Source organism: Balaenoptera acutorostrata, chromosome 6, assembly GCF_949987535.1.
Source record: "Balaenoptera acutorostrata chromosome 6, mBalAcu1.1, whole genome shotgun sequence".
NCBI classification, from domain to species: Eukaryota; Metazoa; Chordata; class Mammalia; order Artiodactyla; family Balaenopteridae; genus Balaenoptera; species Balaenoptera acutorostrata.
In genome coordinates this window covers 89,629,611-89,646,419 of record NC_080069.1, presented here as the reverse complement: position 1 = coordinate 89,646,419, position 16,809 = coordinate 89,629,611, and the positions used below count along the sequence as shown (strand labels likewise).

At 35.1% G+C, this 16,809-nt stretch overlaps 1 protein-coding gene across 10 annotated transcripts in view; it reads right to left on the bottom strand.

Moving 5' to 3' along the window:
• ZCCHC7 (zinc finger CCHC-type containing 7) overlaps positions 1–16,809 on the bottom strand; it is a 188,031-nt gene that overhangs the window by 117,883 nt on the left and 53,339 nt on the right. Inside the window, exon 3 of one of the 10 annotated variants that reach the window (XM_057548833.1) lies at positions 10,443–10,478. The exons of the other annotated variants lie outside the window; for them this stretch is intronic. Coding sequence (XP_057404816.1) covers positions 10,468–10,478 — 11 coding nt within the window. The 3' untranslated portion in view covers positions 10,443–10,467. Of the gene's footprint in view, positions 1–10,442; positions 10,479–16,809 lie in introns of those variants that run through there. 10 annotated transcript variants of the gene reach the window in all.

The window sequence follows — 16,809 nt, the reverse complement described above, 5'->3', positions numbered from 1 at the left end:
TCAGATGTGTTTCCTGAGTACCATTACTCCAAATATCAATAGTTTAATTCTCTATACCAAATCCCGTTTGCACCCAGCTTGCTTCTCTACCTGTATGATCTAAGATTCTTGAGTGGCAAGGCTCATTCTATTTAACTCTACACTACCCTACTGCTTTACTATGCAGCCCCTAAAGTCTCTCACTGGACCTCCGTATTATCTCCTAAATCACGGTAGAATCAGGTATTCCAATCTGGGTTCTAACCATCATCCAATTTTCTATTAAAAATACTGACCCAACAAAACAAGAGTAATATTCCCCTCTATATTCAAATGCCACCATGGTACAAGTGATAAATACAGATAAAGTAGCATCGGTCCAATTTTTAGAGCATGTCCTCAATATACCCACACTCATGTAACACTACGTACAAGATCAGAGTACTTAATTGTGTGGTGTAGGCAAGCAAAGTGCCAGAGAAGTTCAAAGAGTAGTATCAATGCCTGAGTATGGTTCTGAGAATCATAATGAAGAGCAGAAAGGGGCTAGGCATTCGATTCAATCTTCCAGTTTGAAGATGAGGAAAATAAGGTCACAGAGCTCACACAGGAAAAGCTACAATGGAGGATATGAGATTTCAGGTAAACTGATAGATTTGGACTAAGAAGGAGGGAGAAGGAAATTCCTGAGGGCAGAGAAAAGTAAAAGGATAGAAACAATTTGATTTAATAAACATTCATGGGAAGAAAGAATTAATATCTATATGTAGCAGGACCTATGTGCAGGTGCTGTGTTAAGTGCATTTCACAGGTTCTCATTCACTTCTAATGAATAACCTTTGTACTATAATCTCCATTTTTTATAGCAGAGAAACTTTGAGGCTCACAGTGTCAAAAGTGAAAGAGATAGACCCCTGGTCTACCTGAATCCAAAGTCCATATACTTTCTACATTCTTTCTGCCATAATATATTTTTACACCTATTTTTTAATACAATACTCAGTATCTCTTCCATCTTTAAAACTTTCTTAAGCTGCCTTTGGCCCCTTAGAAAATAATTCGACTCTCATGCCTTAACACTATCATTCTTCTAAAGGGGCGCTATCAAAAATAAGTAGAAGCTACCAACCCAAGATAAGTTAATTTTGATACTTCTGACACAGATTTACATGAAACTACCACTCTCTTTTTAATAGATTGGTTTTATCATCACACTGTCACCCATTTACTGGGTTTCACTCCTAGCTAATACTGCTTCTATCAATACAAACTAAAATGTATCCTTAAATGGTCATAAATAAATACATGCCCTCCAGAAAAAGACAAATCCAGAATGACATGCTTAGGAAACATCTGGCACCAAAAGGCACTGAGTTACCTAGGTAGGTGCCTCTGGCAAACATATAGTTATTCAGATGAGTGCCTCTTATGAAACAACTCATCCATGGGCCCATCCTCAGCAAAGAATGAAGTAGTTATCTTCTACTTCACCATAAAAGCTGTGCATATACCTACAAAGGAAAAAAAGGGCACCTTAACAACAGGAGTAAAAAAAAGAAAAGCAGAAGTGGGGAGTAGGAAGGAGGAGAAAATTATTTTGGGTGGCTAGGGAGTTGGAGATAGAGGTGTTGGCGGTATTTCATTTGTACCAGGAATTTGCAAATTAGGCTTTGAAAACCAGAGACTGCTTAAATATACATTCTGTTCCTTGGTCTGTACCTAAGAGAACAAGATAAATGCATAATACAGATTCTAAAGTTTAGGCTGACCCTAAGAATATAGCTGAACATTCTTAAATGTCATTTAGGAATATGTCTGAGCACCTGATTCACAAATGGCTTGAAAGGTAAGAAGGCTACTAAAAGGTTGAGACAAGAGAAAGGAACATTCTGCACAGGGAGAAAAGCAGGAAGAAGCGATGAAGCTCGAAAACAAGAAAATCTGGGGAAACAATGAGTGCTTTGGTTGATGATGCGGAAACAACAAAGTCTTGAATGCCAGTGTAAGGAATAGGAAAATCAGTAGTGTGTGAGATGGATTTACATCATGGAGAAACTGAGCAAGAAGACTGCAAAAGTTAAGCCAACAACCCTTACTAAGTGCTGTGTGCCAGGCATTTTGCTATGCATATGCCAAAGAAGCAAAGACTTCTGGCAATCCCTGTATTCAAGATTTCAAAGTCTAGTGAGACTAATATGCATAATCACATTATGTAACTATCATAAAATTTTGATACAACAGCAATACGCATCAAGCGCTAAAGATTAATACAAAAATAATTATTTGGTAGGTATGACTGGAAATGATCTCACAAAGGAGATACACTGGAGCCATGCCTTGAAAGATAAATACAATTTCCTCAGGCAGAGACAGGGGGAAAGTCAGAGAATTAGCTAGGGCCTTATTTGGAGAGATACAGTGAGACTAGAAGGAAAGAAACAGATGCTAAGTTAACAGTAAATTACGCATTCTAAAAAAGAGGAAATGAGTAAGAACCAGCAATTCCATTCCTAGGTATATACTCAAGAGAATTAAAAGTCTGTGGAAAACCTGTACACAAATGTTCACAGCAGGATTATTCCTAATAGCCCAAAAGTAAAAACAACCCAAATGTCCATCAGCTGATGAATGGTTAAACAAAATGTGGTATACATACAATAAAATATTATTCAGCCATAAAAAGGCATTAAGTTCTTATGTGGAATCTAGAAAAATGGTATAGATGATCTTATTTGCAAAGCAGAAATACAGACACAGACATAGAGAACAACTGTATGGATATCAAGGGGGAAAGCGATGGGGTGGGAGGAACTGGAGACTGGGATTGACACATATATTGACACTACGTATAAAATAGACAACTGATGGGAACATACCGTATGGCACAGGGAACTCTACCTAATGCGTGGTGGTAACCTAAATGGGAGGAAAGTCTAAAAGGGAGGGGATATCTGTATATGTGTGGCTGATTGATTCATTTTGTTGTGCTGTGGAGGCTAACATAGCATTGTAAAGCAACCATACTCCAATAAAAATTAATTAAATAAAAAACGGCATTAAGTTCTGATACATGCTACTGAAACATGGATGAACCTTGAAAACATTATGTTAAGTCAAAGAAACCAGTCACAAAGAACCACATATTATATAAATCTATTTATATGAAATGTCCAGAACAGGCAAATCTATAGACACAGAAAGTAGACTAGCAGTTGCCTTGGGCTGAAAGTTTTGGGCATACTGGTGGAGTGATGCTAACGGGGATGGATTCCTTTTTGGAGTGATGAAAATGTCTTAATATTAATTATGGTGATGTTGGCACAACTCTGTGAATAGGCTAAAAACCACTGATTGTACACTTTAAATGGATGAATTATATCTCAATAAATCTGTTATTTTAATAAACTCTACTGCAGAGTGTAAAAAGGTTCAGTACCACTCCCTACACATACACACTCACACACATAGGGCTAATTCTTTGAGGGAAGCTTATAAAGAGGTTTGGAGGTAAGCTAAATAGCTTTAACTTACTGCTTTGAAGGTTTGGACTGAAACCAGAAATTGTTTTTCTTAGAATATATCCATCCACCTCAGTACAGTTCAACTCTGTACTAGCATATAGTGAATGCTCCATAAATATCTGTTAACTGGTAGTACCTATAAAATGCTCTATGAAACAAGGGAAAAATCCAACAACATAAATAGATAGGCTGCAATAAGCACAAAGTTTTTTAAAATAGTAATTAGATTTTTCTTCAGTCTAACAGGACTTGGCAGACTACAGTACGGTGCACATATGCAGGTAGCTTATATCAGTCAGGAAGTTCCCTTTTACCTAATCATTTAAACTAACAATCTAAAAAAATGTTTGATTGAATATATGGAATAATTATTCTTCTGAGATGGAAATATGACTTTCCCAACACCCTTTTTTGGCCTGTTACATATCAAAATGCAGAAATTTTTTCTATTTTAAGAGAATAATTACAGTTGATAAGGTAATTTTATTACAATGTGTGATTGACATAGTACAATTATTTATCAACCCACTTTTTCTGTTAGAATGTATTTTTCTGACTTTAATATCTTTTTTTTTTTTTTAATTTGGGCAATACAAAGATGTAGCTTTCAATTCATGGTTAAACATAAAATAAGAACTGTGAATTGAAAAACAATTTCACTTTCATTGAAATCAATTCAATGGCTCATTATTCAAAAGCATATGTTCATCAATACAAATAAACCTTCATTTCTAAAAGTTTCTGTTTGAGGCTAAAATCCTAAAATAGCCCCTAAGTTGCACCACAATTCAGCTGCTAAGGAAAGGCTAAGTAATGCTTCCCATGACTAAATGGATTAATTCTTTAGCACAAACACAATTACTGTTCTCCACACTGTTCCATTGAACATCTAAATAAGCATCCCAAAGCTTATTTCATTCAAAGAAAAGATCCAGACCAAAGAATAATCCCAATGTATGAAGTTTACATTTTGTGTAAAGTTTTTTTAAAAAGGGAAAAATCCATAAGTGGTAATCAGGAAAAGAAATGAGTCATTTTAGACAGGTGTAGGGGATGACATCTATTGACTAGCAGATATCTTTGTTGAAGCAGTGCTGTGCAGATTCCAGTAGATGTCTTTTTCTCAAACTAATTTTTCTTACTTAGTTCCTGAATCTAGACTTTTCCACAGTTGACACACACATTAGTGGTGAAAAGAATAATTCTTTGAAAATAGTCTGTTACATGCAAAGAGATATACATTGCATCTGATTCCTTTTCTTGTCTAAAATTTTTCAACTTCAACCATGTATGAAGAATGCTCTCTTACGGCCATGCTTATTAAACATTTTATTCTCCAATATATTTTTAAATTTCAAAAATATACACCTGACCTAGTGGTGGGGTCAGGAAATGAGGAGTCGGGAAAATAGTTCAACATGTAGCTGTACTGGAATAATGCTCTATGAAATAACAGTTATTAATTTCAGACTGGGATTCTCTGACAATGACAAGTCATCTGATTATGGGGTGGGCTGCCTTTTTAATATTTGTTGTTACTGAGATGTTTATACAGGGACTAGGTGACCATCTCCACTGTGTTGAAGAAAGAAAGAACACCTATATGAGGGAGTTTGGACTAGATAACCTGTAGTTTCTTCTTTTTTGGTAGGGTTTCTTCTGACTGTTAAGACTGGTCATTCAATTTATACTCCTTTTTATCTACAGCTGTGAAATTATAGCTGTTTTTCCACCTGCTTAATGTCTCTCGGGAGATGTCGGTTGTCAAATTACTGTTGCAACATCAGTTGCTAAGAGAATTTTTAGCTCTTTATGACACTAAAGTATTATTTACTATTAGGTGGCTTTCTACAGCTCTGCCCCAAAGGGCTTTCACTAACAATGCAAATGTATTTTCACAAGATCAAACTATTTAGCTCTGGTCACCTAATGAAGGCTGAATGAATGGCAGGGCTTCCTTGCATTACTAGACTGCTGCAAGTGGAGAGGCAGAGCAGTCTGTATAAGCTTTATGTCACAGAGTTTCTTCTTCCTTAGGGCAGAAATGAAAATAAAATGTTGAATTCCTACCCAGTTTTGATTGGTGTTTGGGTTCGTCAACAGGGGGTTAAACAGCCTGAATCTCACCTTTAGCAACTGCAGGTATAATCCAATTAATTTAAATGGTTATTAATGCCCTTTGGAATTCTAATTAGCCAGGGGGAGAGCAGAGGCAGACAGCATGGGGTCGGGGGAGAGGGGGAGATATTTTCCCAGAGTTTAAACTCTTAGAGAAGCACCCCTATATAGGTCCACCCCTTTTAGCAGTAGGACTGGAGGTGGGGGTGCCTGAATAAATACAGTAATGAAAACATGCAAGGAGGACAGAAAATTAAAGAAAGATAAGAAGAAAAAGAGGAAACACGGGGAGAAGAGAAAGAACTATAAGAAAGAAAAATTTTCAACACACTTTCAAAAAAATGCACTGGGTGCAGTGGTTAAGAATCCGCCTGCCAACTCAGGGGACACGGGTTTGAGCCCTGGTCCAGGAAGATCCCCCATGCCGCGGAGCAACTAAGCCTGTGCGCCACAACTACTGAGCCTGCGCTCTAGAGCCCACAAGCCACAACCACTGAAGCCCGTCCGCCTAGAGCCTGTGCTCCGCAACAAGGGAAGCTACCGCAATGAGAAGCCCGTGCACGGCAATGAAGAGAGTAGACCCCACTCGCTGCAACTAGAGAAAGCCCGCACACAGCAATGAAGACCCAATGCAGCCAAAAATAAATAAATAAAATAAATAAATTTATTTTAAAAAAAATGCACTGGTGATGAAAAAGCAAAACCTATTGCACTTCTAATAAGTACGAAAAACAAAAAATAAGCTTGCTGGAAAATATCGGTTAGATGTTTGGACTGGAATCTTACTTATGACAAATTGGAGAGTAAAAATAAGTAAAATTGCTTTTTACATAGGAAAAGATTTAGTTATCATACTTATCTGCAAAGCAAAAATTCCAAGGGTTTCCAGTGCCCAAAATGTTTTTCTAAATCTGCCCATTTAATGTACCCATAAATAGGCTAGTTTCCTCATGTGGGTTCTAACACAAGCATTCTTTTTTTTTTTTTCAATGTTTAATGGAGTTCTCCAGAAGTCTCACCAATTTTTTATTAATAGTTGCAATAAGTTCATGGTAATACACATTTTAAATTATGAGCAAAGACTCAAAAGCAATAACCTCAAATTCTATGTAGACTAGAATACACTAATATATATACAGAGAGTTTATGATCACCTAAAATACATATCCTGCAAGAATAAAACCTATTCTGCAATAAGTGTATAAAACAATCACAGGACTTAGAGGATTACAGATTCTAATTATATATTTCTAAAATAAAGGTGATGACAAAAGGTAATTCATTTATAAGCAAACTACTTATTTTCATCATTTCTGTAATGGTAATAATGCTACCTACCCAGAATGGATGATAAGAGAATTAAATTACATGATGTGTAAAGCACCTAGTCCCATACCTCACATTAATAATGTATCAAAATTAATAAATTTTATTAAAATTTTGTCACAAATCATTACAAAATTCGGTTTTATGTATACTATTAATCATATGTATATAAATATGTATATTTTTAAAACATTTTAAGTGTACAATTTATTGGCATTAAGTACAATCACATTGCTGTGCATCCAATACCATACCATTTCCAAAACTTTTTTATCATCCCAGACTGAACTCTGGGATTAAACAGTAACTCCCTATTCCTCTCCCCACCATGCTCCCCAATCTCTGGTAACCACTATTCTGTGTTCTGTCTCTTCCTCATTTTTTGAATTTCATTTTATATTAGAGTATAGTTGATTTACAATGTTGTGTTAGTTTCAGGTGTACAGCAAAGTGATTTAGTTATACATATACATATATATATGTATACATATATCCATTCTTTTTCAGATTCTTTTCCTACATAATTACAGAATATTGAGTAGAGTTCTCTGTGCTCTACAGTAGGTCCTTGTTGATTATCTATTTTATATATAGTAGTGTGTAAATGTTAATCCCAAACTCCTAATTTATCCCATCCCCCCAACCTTTCCCCTTTGGTAACCATAAGTTAATTTTGGAAGTCTCTGAATCTGTTTTTATTTTATAAATAAGTTGATTTGTATCATCTTTTTAGATTCCACATATAAGTGATATCATATGATATTTGTCTTTCTCTGTCTGACTTGATTTAGTATGATAATCGTACTAACACATGCATTCTTAAACAACATGAGGCATGAAATCAGAGTGAAGAGAAACCTATCCCCTAGAGTTCCAAGAGCTAAACCTTTTGCTGATTTCAAAAACATATCAGGAGTTCCAGACCCAGATGAGATGGAATAAGCACACTCTACCCAGTCTTTCCCACTGAACGCAGGTATAAAACTTGGACAGCTATTAAGGACTATTTAAGGACTCTGAAGAGCAAACATTAGCAAGTAGATTGGGGAAGATCAGAATTTGAATTATCACCAAACTAGTGATAAGTTTACCATCTTTCCCCCTTTGTTATCCTCTGGCCTAGACTCAACACAGTGGAAACCTCCAGTGGGTACTCAGGCAGAAAGAGGGAACTCCAGGCCAAGCCCTTTAGTAGTAGCTTGAGCAGGAAAGGAGTCTCTTAACACTCAGAGTAGAAGAAATTCCCCAGGTTTGTGTTCTTTACAACATTCTCTTGTACCCCAGCCCCCAAGCAATCTTGAGATGGTGGAAGAGGAAGTTACAGCAGCAGCAATGGGTCCTGGAGTCTAAACTCTGAGGAAGGAAACCTTCCTCTTCAAGAGGATGGCATAAATTCCATCCTTGCTTTTTTCTCTCTGTCTTCCAGCTACTTGGCCCCAGTTGCAAAAAGTAGACAGCAGAAAGGAATTAAGTAAATTCCCAACTCTATGGCTAGAGGACCAAAAAGAGGAGGCTCAGGTAATCAAAAAGTATCAGGGAGACGGTAAAGAGGGAGAAGCTCAGGAAAGTGATCCCATAAAGCTGTTTATCAGCTTTTGGACTCACTCCTACTAAACTGTGCATGCAGGGAGCTGATGCTAAAATTGCATACCACAGACTCTGAGAACTTAAATATGGGACAGACAACCACCCAGTTTATAGACTGGCCACTGTTTGGCACACTTGCAGGATAGATCCAAATAGTACTGCAGAGGTTTTGTAAAAGGAACTGACATTAGAGCCACAATCCTCCTGAACCCAACCAGACTGATCGCCTATTAAAGCAAAAAATGTCAACATTCACCATAGGATTTAAACAAGACACAGTCTCATAATGTAACTTCAATTGTCAAGGATGTAGTCCAAAATAACTTGACATATGAAGAGCCAGGAAAACCTCATTTTATGAGAAAAGATAATTAACAGATAGCAACACTGAAATAACACAGATGATGGATTTATCTGACAAAAACTAAAAGAAGTTACTATGCAAATGTCCAAGTAAGAGCAAACACTCTTAAAATGAGTGGAAAGATGGAAAATCTCTTCAAAGAAATAAAAGACATAAAGATACAAAATTTTAAACTAAAACGAAAATAAAAATCCCATTGGACAGGTTTAATAGCTGAATAAATATGATAGAGGAAATAGCCAGTGACCATGAAGATAGATTAATAGAGAATATCCATTCTGAACAAAGAGACAAAATTTTAAGAGGCCAAAAACTTCAGAGACTTATGTGGTAGTAACAAGAGATCTACATGCAGAAATTAAAATTTTGAGGAAATAATGGCTGAAAACTCAGATTTTCAGCTTTACTTGTATTACTTACAGAGGAACAAAATTGAAATGACTGAGAATTTCTCATCAGAAACCACAGAGACCAGAAGGAAATGGAATGACATTTTTAAGCACTGACAGAAAAGAACTGTAAACCCAGAATTCTATATTCAGGGGAAATATCCTTTAGGAATGAAGCTGAAATATAGATATTCTCAGATGAAGGAAAATTAAGAGAATACATTACCAGCAGATCTGCTCTAAAAGAACTGCTAAGGGAAATTCTCCCTAGAGAATATGACACCAGAATGAAACTTGAACATTAAGAATGAGAGATGAGCAACAGAAATGGTAATAGTTGTTCTCCTCAAGATCTTTAAAATACGTTTGAAAACAGAAAGCAAAAGGTGTCTGGTGGGGTTTTCAATGTCTGTAGATATAATATATAAGACAAAAACTGTATCAAACAACCCCAACTCAAAAGAGGGCAAAAAAACTATAAAACTACTACTTGCATATTTTAAAGAGGAGCAACTGTGTGAAAAATCTAATTTCCATAGAGCTTTAAAAGCACAGACATTTTCCTCATTTCTTTCCATTGATCCTCTCTTCTCCCAAAGTAGAAACATGAAAAGAGTTTCTCTGCCCTTTTAGGAGTTTACAATCTAAACTATTCAAATCCAACAAAAAAGAAATTATAAACAATAGGATTAAAGCAAATTTTAAAAATGAGCAATTATTTAAAGGTTCAAATAAAATACACATTTTATGTCAGTAAAATATCAATGTGTTTATTGTACAAAAAGAAAAAAGCCGAAGAAGGTTCACTGGGCCATTATTTTTGCTTGTCTTATTTTAGAATGGCAAGCATTTTATTTATTGTACAAAAAGAAAAAAGCTGAAGAAGGTTCACTGGGCATTATTTTTGCTTGTCTTATTTTAGAATGGCATTTCTATCAGGAATACCTGATAGAAAAACATACTCACCTTTTGTAAGTCAGAGTTCCTTTTGAGTGCCAAATTGGAGAAAAGAGATTGTTCCATTTTATAAATCCCAGTTAGGTTATTGAGGAGGTGCAAATTCAGATACACAGGAACAAATACTTTGAAGAAATGCCAAAATCATCCCCCATGTATTAATTAAAGCCTAACCTTAGAAATAAATCATTTCATCTTTAATTCATCTTGCTAGTTCTTAAAGATTTTATTCTTGGCCTGCAGAAAAAAAATGATTTTGGTAATATTCTAAGAGTATAAATTTTGTTTAATTTTAAGTAAAATTCATGATATTCTGTAATTCTAATACATTCTTAAAATGTAGGCAAACTTCAGTTACTGCCAACTGTCCTTGATGTGTCTGTAACACCCTAAAGATTAAACAGTATAATGTCATAAATCCTATTACAGTATATAATCTCTAAATTACATTCAAGGGGATAAAAATATACCGCATACTAATGAACTTTACATTTTCATGACACTCTTTATACTGAATGTGCGAATCTAGTTCCTTTGGATAAAAGTTTATGAAAATCCATCTCTCATAGCTATTAAATGAAATATATTCTGCTTATCTATGGAATCAGTTACTTTGAAAATGATGTCAACCTTGGAAGTGGATTAACTTCCCCTACTTCTCCTACCCCAAATTTCAAGATTTATTTATGTGTTATCTACAAGAGGTGGGATAGGAAGACAAAATTAAAGGAGTAAACACCAAAAAATAAACAATATTAAACTAAACATATATCATACAATATGTTTAGAACACATGTGTAATACCCTGAAAAAAATGACAGTAAAGTAAGTTTAACAAAAAAGATTCCTCCCCATCGAAAAATCCCACCATGAAAGGGCAAGAGCTCATTTTTCTGAGCAATAAGGGTGAGAAATAAAACAACCTCCTAAATATTATTAGGTATGTCAGAAAAAAACATGCAACAGATTTACTGCGTAATATGAGATGTTAAGCAAATTCAATGAAATTTTGAAAAATGAGAAACAAGGAATAATGGACACTTATTACTGGAAGTGCACTGAATAATGTCCCTCTCAAAAAAGATATGTCCAAAAAAAAAAAAAAAGATATGTCCAAGTTGTAACCCCCCCCCCACTACCTGTGAATGTGACCTTATTTGAAAATATGGTCTTTCCAGATACAATTTAAGATCTTGAGATGAGATTATTCTGGATTTAGAGTGCCTTTAAGCCAATGACTGGTGACCTTATAAGAGAAAGGAGAGTGAAATTTGAGACCACAGATAGGTAGAAGCAAGCCTTGTGAAGACAAAGACAGAGATTGGAATGAAGCATCTACAAGACAAGGAACATCAAGGATTTTTGGCAGCCACCAGAAGCTAGAAGAGGCATGAAAAGGATTCTCTAAAGCCTGCAGAAGCAACCGACCCTGCAGACACCTTGATTTCAGACTTCGGCCTCTAAAACATTAATTCTGGAACAGGAAAAAAAAAACATTTCAGCCTTTGAGACTGAAGAATTCTTGTTGCATCCTAGAAAGAGAAAGGAGACCAGTTTGGCTAAAGCTGAACAAAACAGAAAAACAGCGGCAGGTTAAGGTTAGGTGAGATAGATGGGATGGAGTGGCACTGGACTTGAGGGTGAGTCATGAAAGTCCTTGTAGAACAAAGTAAGGATTCTGAATTTCCTGGTGCGAGGTCCACTGGAAGGTTTTGAGCAAAGAAGTCACATGATCTAACTAAAAGGGTCTCTGTGACTGCTTTATGGAGAGTAGAATGTAAGAGGGCAAGAATATTAGTGAAAGAACAGCTGGAAGGCTATGCAATATTCCATCAAGAGATCATACCCAACTAGGACAGTTATAGGAGAAGTGATGAGAAGTCAGATTCTAGATATACCCCAGAACTAATTGCTTTTACTGATGGACTGAATGTGAGAGAAGGAAGACAGAGAATACTTCAGTGTTTTTTTGCAACTGGAAACATGGAGCTCCCATTTGCTGAGGTGAAAAGTTACAGGGGCTGAGGAGAGAAGAGGGAAGCCAAATCAAGACTTCAGATCTGATTTCTTAGGACGTCTATTAAATATGGAAGAGTGTCAATTATACCTCAGTAAAGCTGGAGGAAAAAAAAAAAAAGGTCAGAGGAAATAGTCTAGCCTTCACAAGAGAGCTATAGGAATTAAATGAGATCTTGTAGGAAATGACTATAGAAGAGAAGCCACCTGAAGGCCAAGCCCTGGGGCCTACAAAGTATAAAGGTCATAAAGATAGTAACAATAGCTAACATATTACACTATGCACCAAATACTGTTCTCAAAGCTTTACTACATATATTAAGTTATTTAATCCTCATAACAAGCCTCCATTTTACAGGTCAGGAAACTGAAGCACAACAGGGTGGGGTGATTTGCCCAAGGTCTACATAATAAGCAGCAGAACCAAGATTTATGAAGACAAATTAACTTTAAAACCCTAACTCTTAAGCATTACCCACATTGTATATCCTACAGAAAGGATAAACTGACCAATGAATCCTTGGTATGGCCAGTGAGGTAGGGGAACCAAGACAGGAGGTATCCTTGAAGCCAAGGGAAAAAATGTCAACTACTGATGATTAATCCAAAAAGAGGAATGAGAATGGACCACAGGATCTGACAAGGTGGAAGTCATTGGGAACACAATCAATATCATCACCATCATAAACTGATACTCTTTTATACTATTTTAAATTTTATGAAGAAGTATTTATAAAAGATTACCTAATCTAAAGAATATACCCACTTAACCAACCAGTTTAAGACCCTTTATGTATAGATCACTTTACCTCAATTTTTATCAAGTTTATCACCTTCTATTACTTCTCTTAAGTCCCTCATGACGGAAATTTTTGTCTAGATATATTTATTCATAATTAACTCTTTGCTCGAATTTTTAAGTCAAAGATTTATTTATTTAACGTCCAATGGCAATAGCAAACAATAATAAAATCAGCAATAAACTTATATATAAGATGGCTGCTTCCTTAGGTTCTGGCATACCAAAAATAGCATGAGAACTCCCCTCTCCATCCATTACTACTTTAATGGACCTCAATAACTACTGATGATCTAATACCAGACCCAATAGTTTTACACACTAAAAAGTCATTTCAATAGGCATTCAATAAAGTATAATTTCATTCATAAAAAACTCAACTTGGCCTCAGCTCTTCCAATTTTGAAATGAACGCTTAGGCTTTAGTTTATTTCTTTAAGGTAGACTGTCAGTAGACCTAATAGGTCTACTGTCCAAGGTCATTCCATTTAATGTAAGAAACCCACAAAACAACCCCAGATATTTATCAGCCCAAGAATCAGATGTTTGTAAATGCAGTGTGTACAAATTACCCCTTTAACAAACCAGATACGTACACCACTGCAATGGATTATACAATTTTAAACAAGTCTGGATATACCATCATGATTTAAATATAATGTTAAATCTAACTGCCTTGTTAAGACTATTGATACTATTTCCCTTCTAATTCCAAGTAAAAAAGAAAAGAAGAATTCCGAAAGAGAGGTGTCAGGGGATTCAGGATGAGTAAGTGACCAGGAGAGCAGAAACAAAATCCTGCCAAGCCCTACCAGTAAAAAAATGGAACACTTCTTGCTCTCCCAGCTCTGGCATATTTTTTTAAATGCTTGTTCCCTTGATGAAAGTCAATAATGGGAATCTGGAAAACTGCCATTAAGGGACTGAATAAAACAGGAAACTTACTTTACCAGTGATCCAAAACACTGTCTGAATCTTTAGATGACACAGACTAAGTTGATTCCTAGATTTATCAATTAACAGTTAACATTATTATACATATTAAGTTGCTACATAATAAGATCCGACACAAAAGCATTCAACAAGTGTTAGCTGAACTGATATAAAGATAGAAGGCTTCTGAAATTTACAAAATAACATGCACAATACAAGTATAATGAATTCTGCTGAAAGACTCCTTTGAATATCTATTCCGGTAGTAACAAAACACATCTGGAATAACACAATAAAAGCCCAATACCTAACTAACACTGGGTAGGGAAAGAAGAGAGGCTCAAGGCAAGAGAAAGAATTAAGCTTGAATTTACAAAACTACCAGAGGGTGAAGAGGGGGCTAGGTTAAGAGTAGAAGGCAACACAGCATTGTTGTTAAGTGTGTGAGCTCTGGAGCAAGACTGCTTGGGTTGAAATCCTAAGTCTCGCACGCACTTAGTGACATTACTTTACCTCTTTAGACCTACTTCTTCTTCTGTAAATGAGATGATACTAATAGTACTAATTCATTGGGTTGTTGAGATGATACTAACAGTACTAATTCATTGTGTTGTGAGGATGAAATGAGTTAATATATGTAAAGTGTTCAGAAAAGTACAATAAATAATTTAATATTAGTACTGAAATTGTACTCATACTTGCCTAGTAACCTGAAACAAACCAATGTTGGGTTCAACCATATAAAACTGTTATATTTGTAGATCAAAACACTTTGAATATAGACAATTTTTAATGATTCAATTGAATATAAAAGAAAGAGCTGCTAAATCAAGTTGCTAAGAATGCCAATGGACAAAACAGAAACAGGCTCACAGACACAGAGATGAGACTTGTGGTAGCCGGGGGGAAGTGGAGGGAGGGAGGGACTGGGAGTTTGGGGTTGGTAGATGCAAACTATTACATTTAGAATGGATAAACAACAAGGTCCTTCTACATAGCACAGGGAACTATATCCAATCTCCTGGGAATAAACCACAATGGAAAAGAATATTAAAAAAAAAGAATGTCTACATGTGTATAACTGAGTCACTTTGCTGCACAGCAGAGATCGGCACAGTACTGTAAATCAACTACACTTCAATTAAAAAAAAAAAAAGAATGCCAGTGGGACCCAAGCCCTGAACAGCTAGAGTCAACCCAGCAATGTACTTACACAGAAGCTCTAAAATGTATCTGAAGGAAAAGGATTTCTGTAGCAGGTTGAAAACAAACCACATTTCAAATAATAAAGCATACAATTCAGTATGACTAACCTCTAAGACAACCAATATTTTACAGTGGATTGATTTTGAAAACTGAACTAATGTTTTATATTCAAGTATCTACTCTCTCTCCTCTGAATCACAAAATGAATGTTCTCACAATTTCAATGGTACTATTATTTAATAATTTTTTTAAATGCCTAATTTAAAAAAAAATAAATTTAAAAAAAATGCCTAATTTTGATCACATGAACATTTTACAAAGCTAATGCTGATTTATAAGATTCTTAATGCAAAAATTGCTAAGGGAAGTTTTTAGTCACCGTAATGTATTATGAGAATATATTTGTAGTTCATAAATATCTACAGTGATTTTAATATAAAATTGCTCTTATTTTCCTAAATATTTCCAGCAGGATGTTTCTACTATTTAACATACTATCTACAATCTACCTTAAAGGTTGTCAATCTCTCAAACTGAAACAAGTACACTAAAACCTCAAAGAATGATAGCACAATTTTAAGATAGCCAGTCTTCTAATTCCAGAACATCTTCCATAAACTCTATACCCATTAAAGTCACTCCACATCCCCATCTCCTCCCAACCCCTGGCAACTATTAATCTACTTTCTATCTCTATTAATCTGCCTATTTTGGACATTTCATATAAATGGAATCATAGAATATGTAGCCTTCTGTGTCTAGCTTCTTGCACTTAGCATAATGTTTTGGAGGTTTATGCATTTTGTATTATTTATCAGTATTTTGTGCCTTTTTATGGCTGAATAATATTTCATTCTAAGAATATACTGTATTTTATTTCTCCATTAATCAATTGATGGACATCTGGGTTATTTCCATGTCTTGGCTATTATGAATAAAGCTGCTATGAATGTTCTTTGTCATTTCACCCCCTTTTAAGATGCATGACAAAGTTTTAAATTTTAAAGCAAATCACAGAGGCGCTAGCACAACTCTTTGAAGACCCTAAAGACCTTGATACGATTTCAACTAACAGCATATTCTTCTTTAGGTATAGACTCTGCTCTTCATTAAATATCATCTAAACAAGTGAAACAGAAAAAACCTCATCTACGTTTTGCAAATAGATAGGAAGTACAAAGAAAGCTACAGCATAAAATATTCTAAGTTTCTTATGTTGACTTTATCTAGTTTTTTAAAAACCTACATAGCCCACATTTAACTTAAATATTTAAACAAGATTAATTTGTTACAATGATAAAATTACAAATTTGTAATTCAAGACTATACCAGATATATATGCTTACATTTAAGTATCTACATTTTTACACTTTGAACTGTTCTCCTAAAGCACTATGGCAAAAAATTTCTGCTAAATATCCAGGATTATTCTGATGGATTTGAAAAAATTCAACCCACAAATATTTACTTTTTGCAAATAAAACAACCAAATCATCCAAGATGTCTGAAAACTGACTGGAGGTTAAAATGTACCCTATATGTTTGGGAGCAAAGACTAATTTTCTTGATTATTTGATTTAAAACATTTTGATATAAACCTCAAATATCTACTTG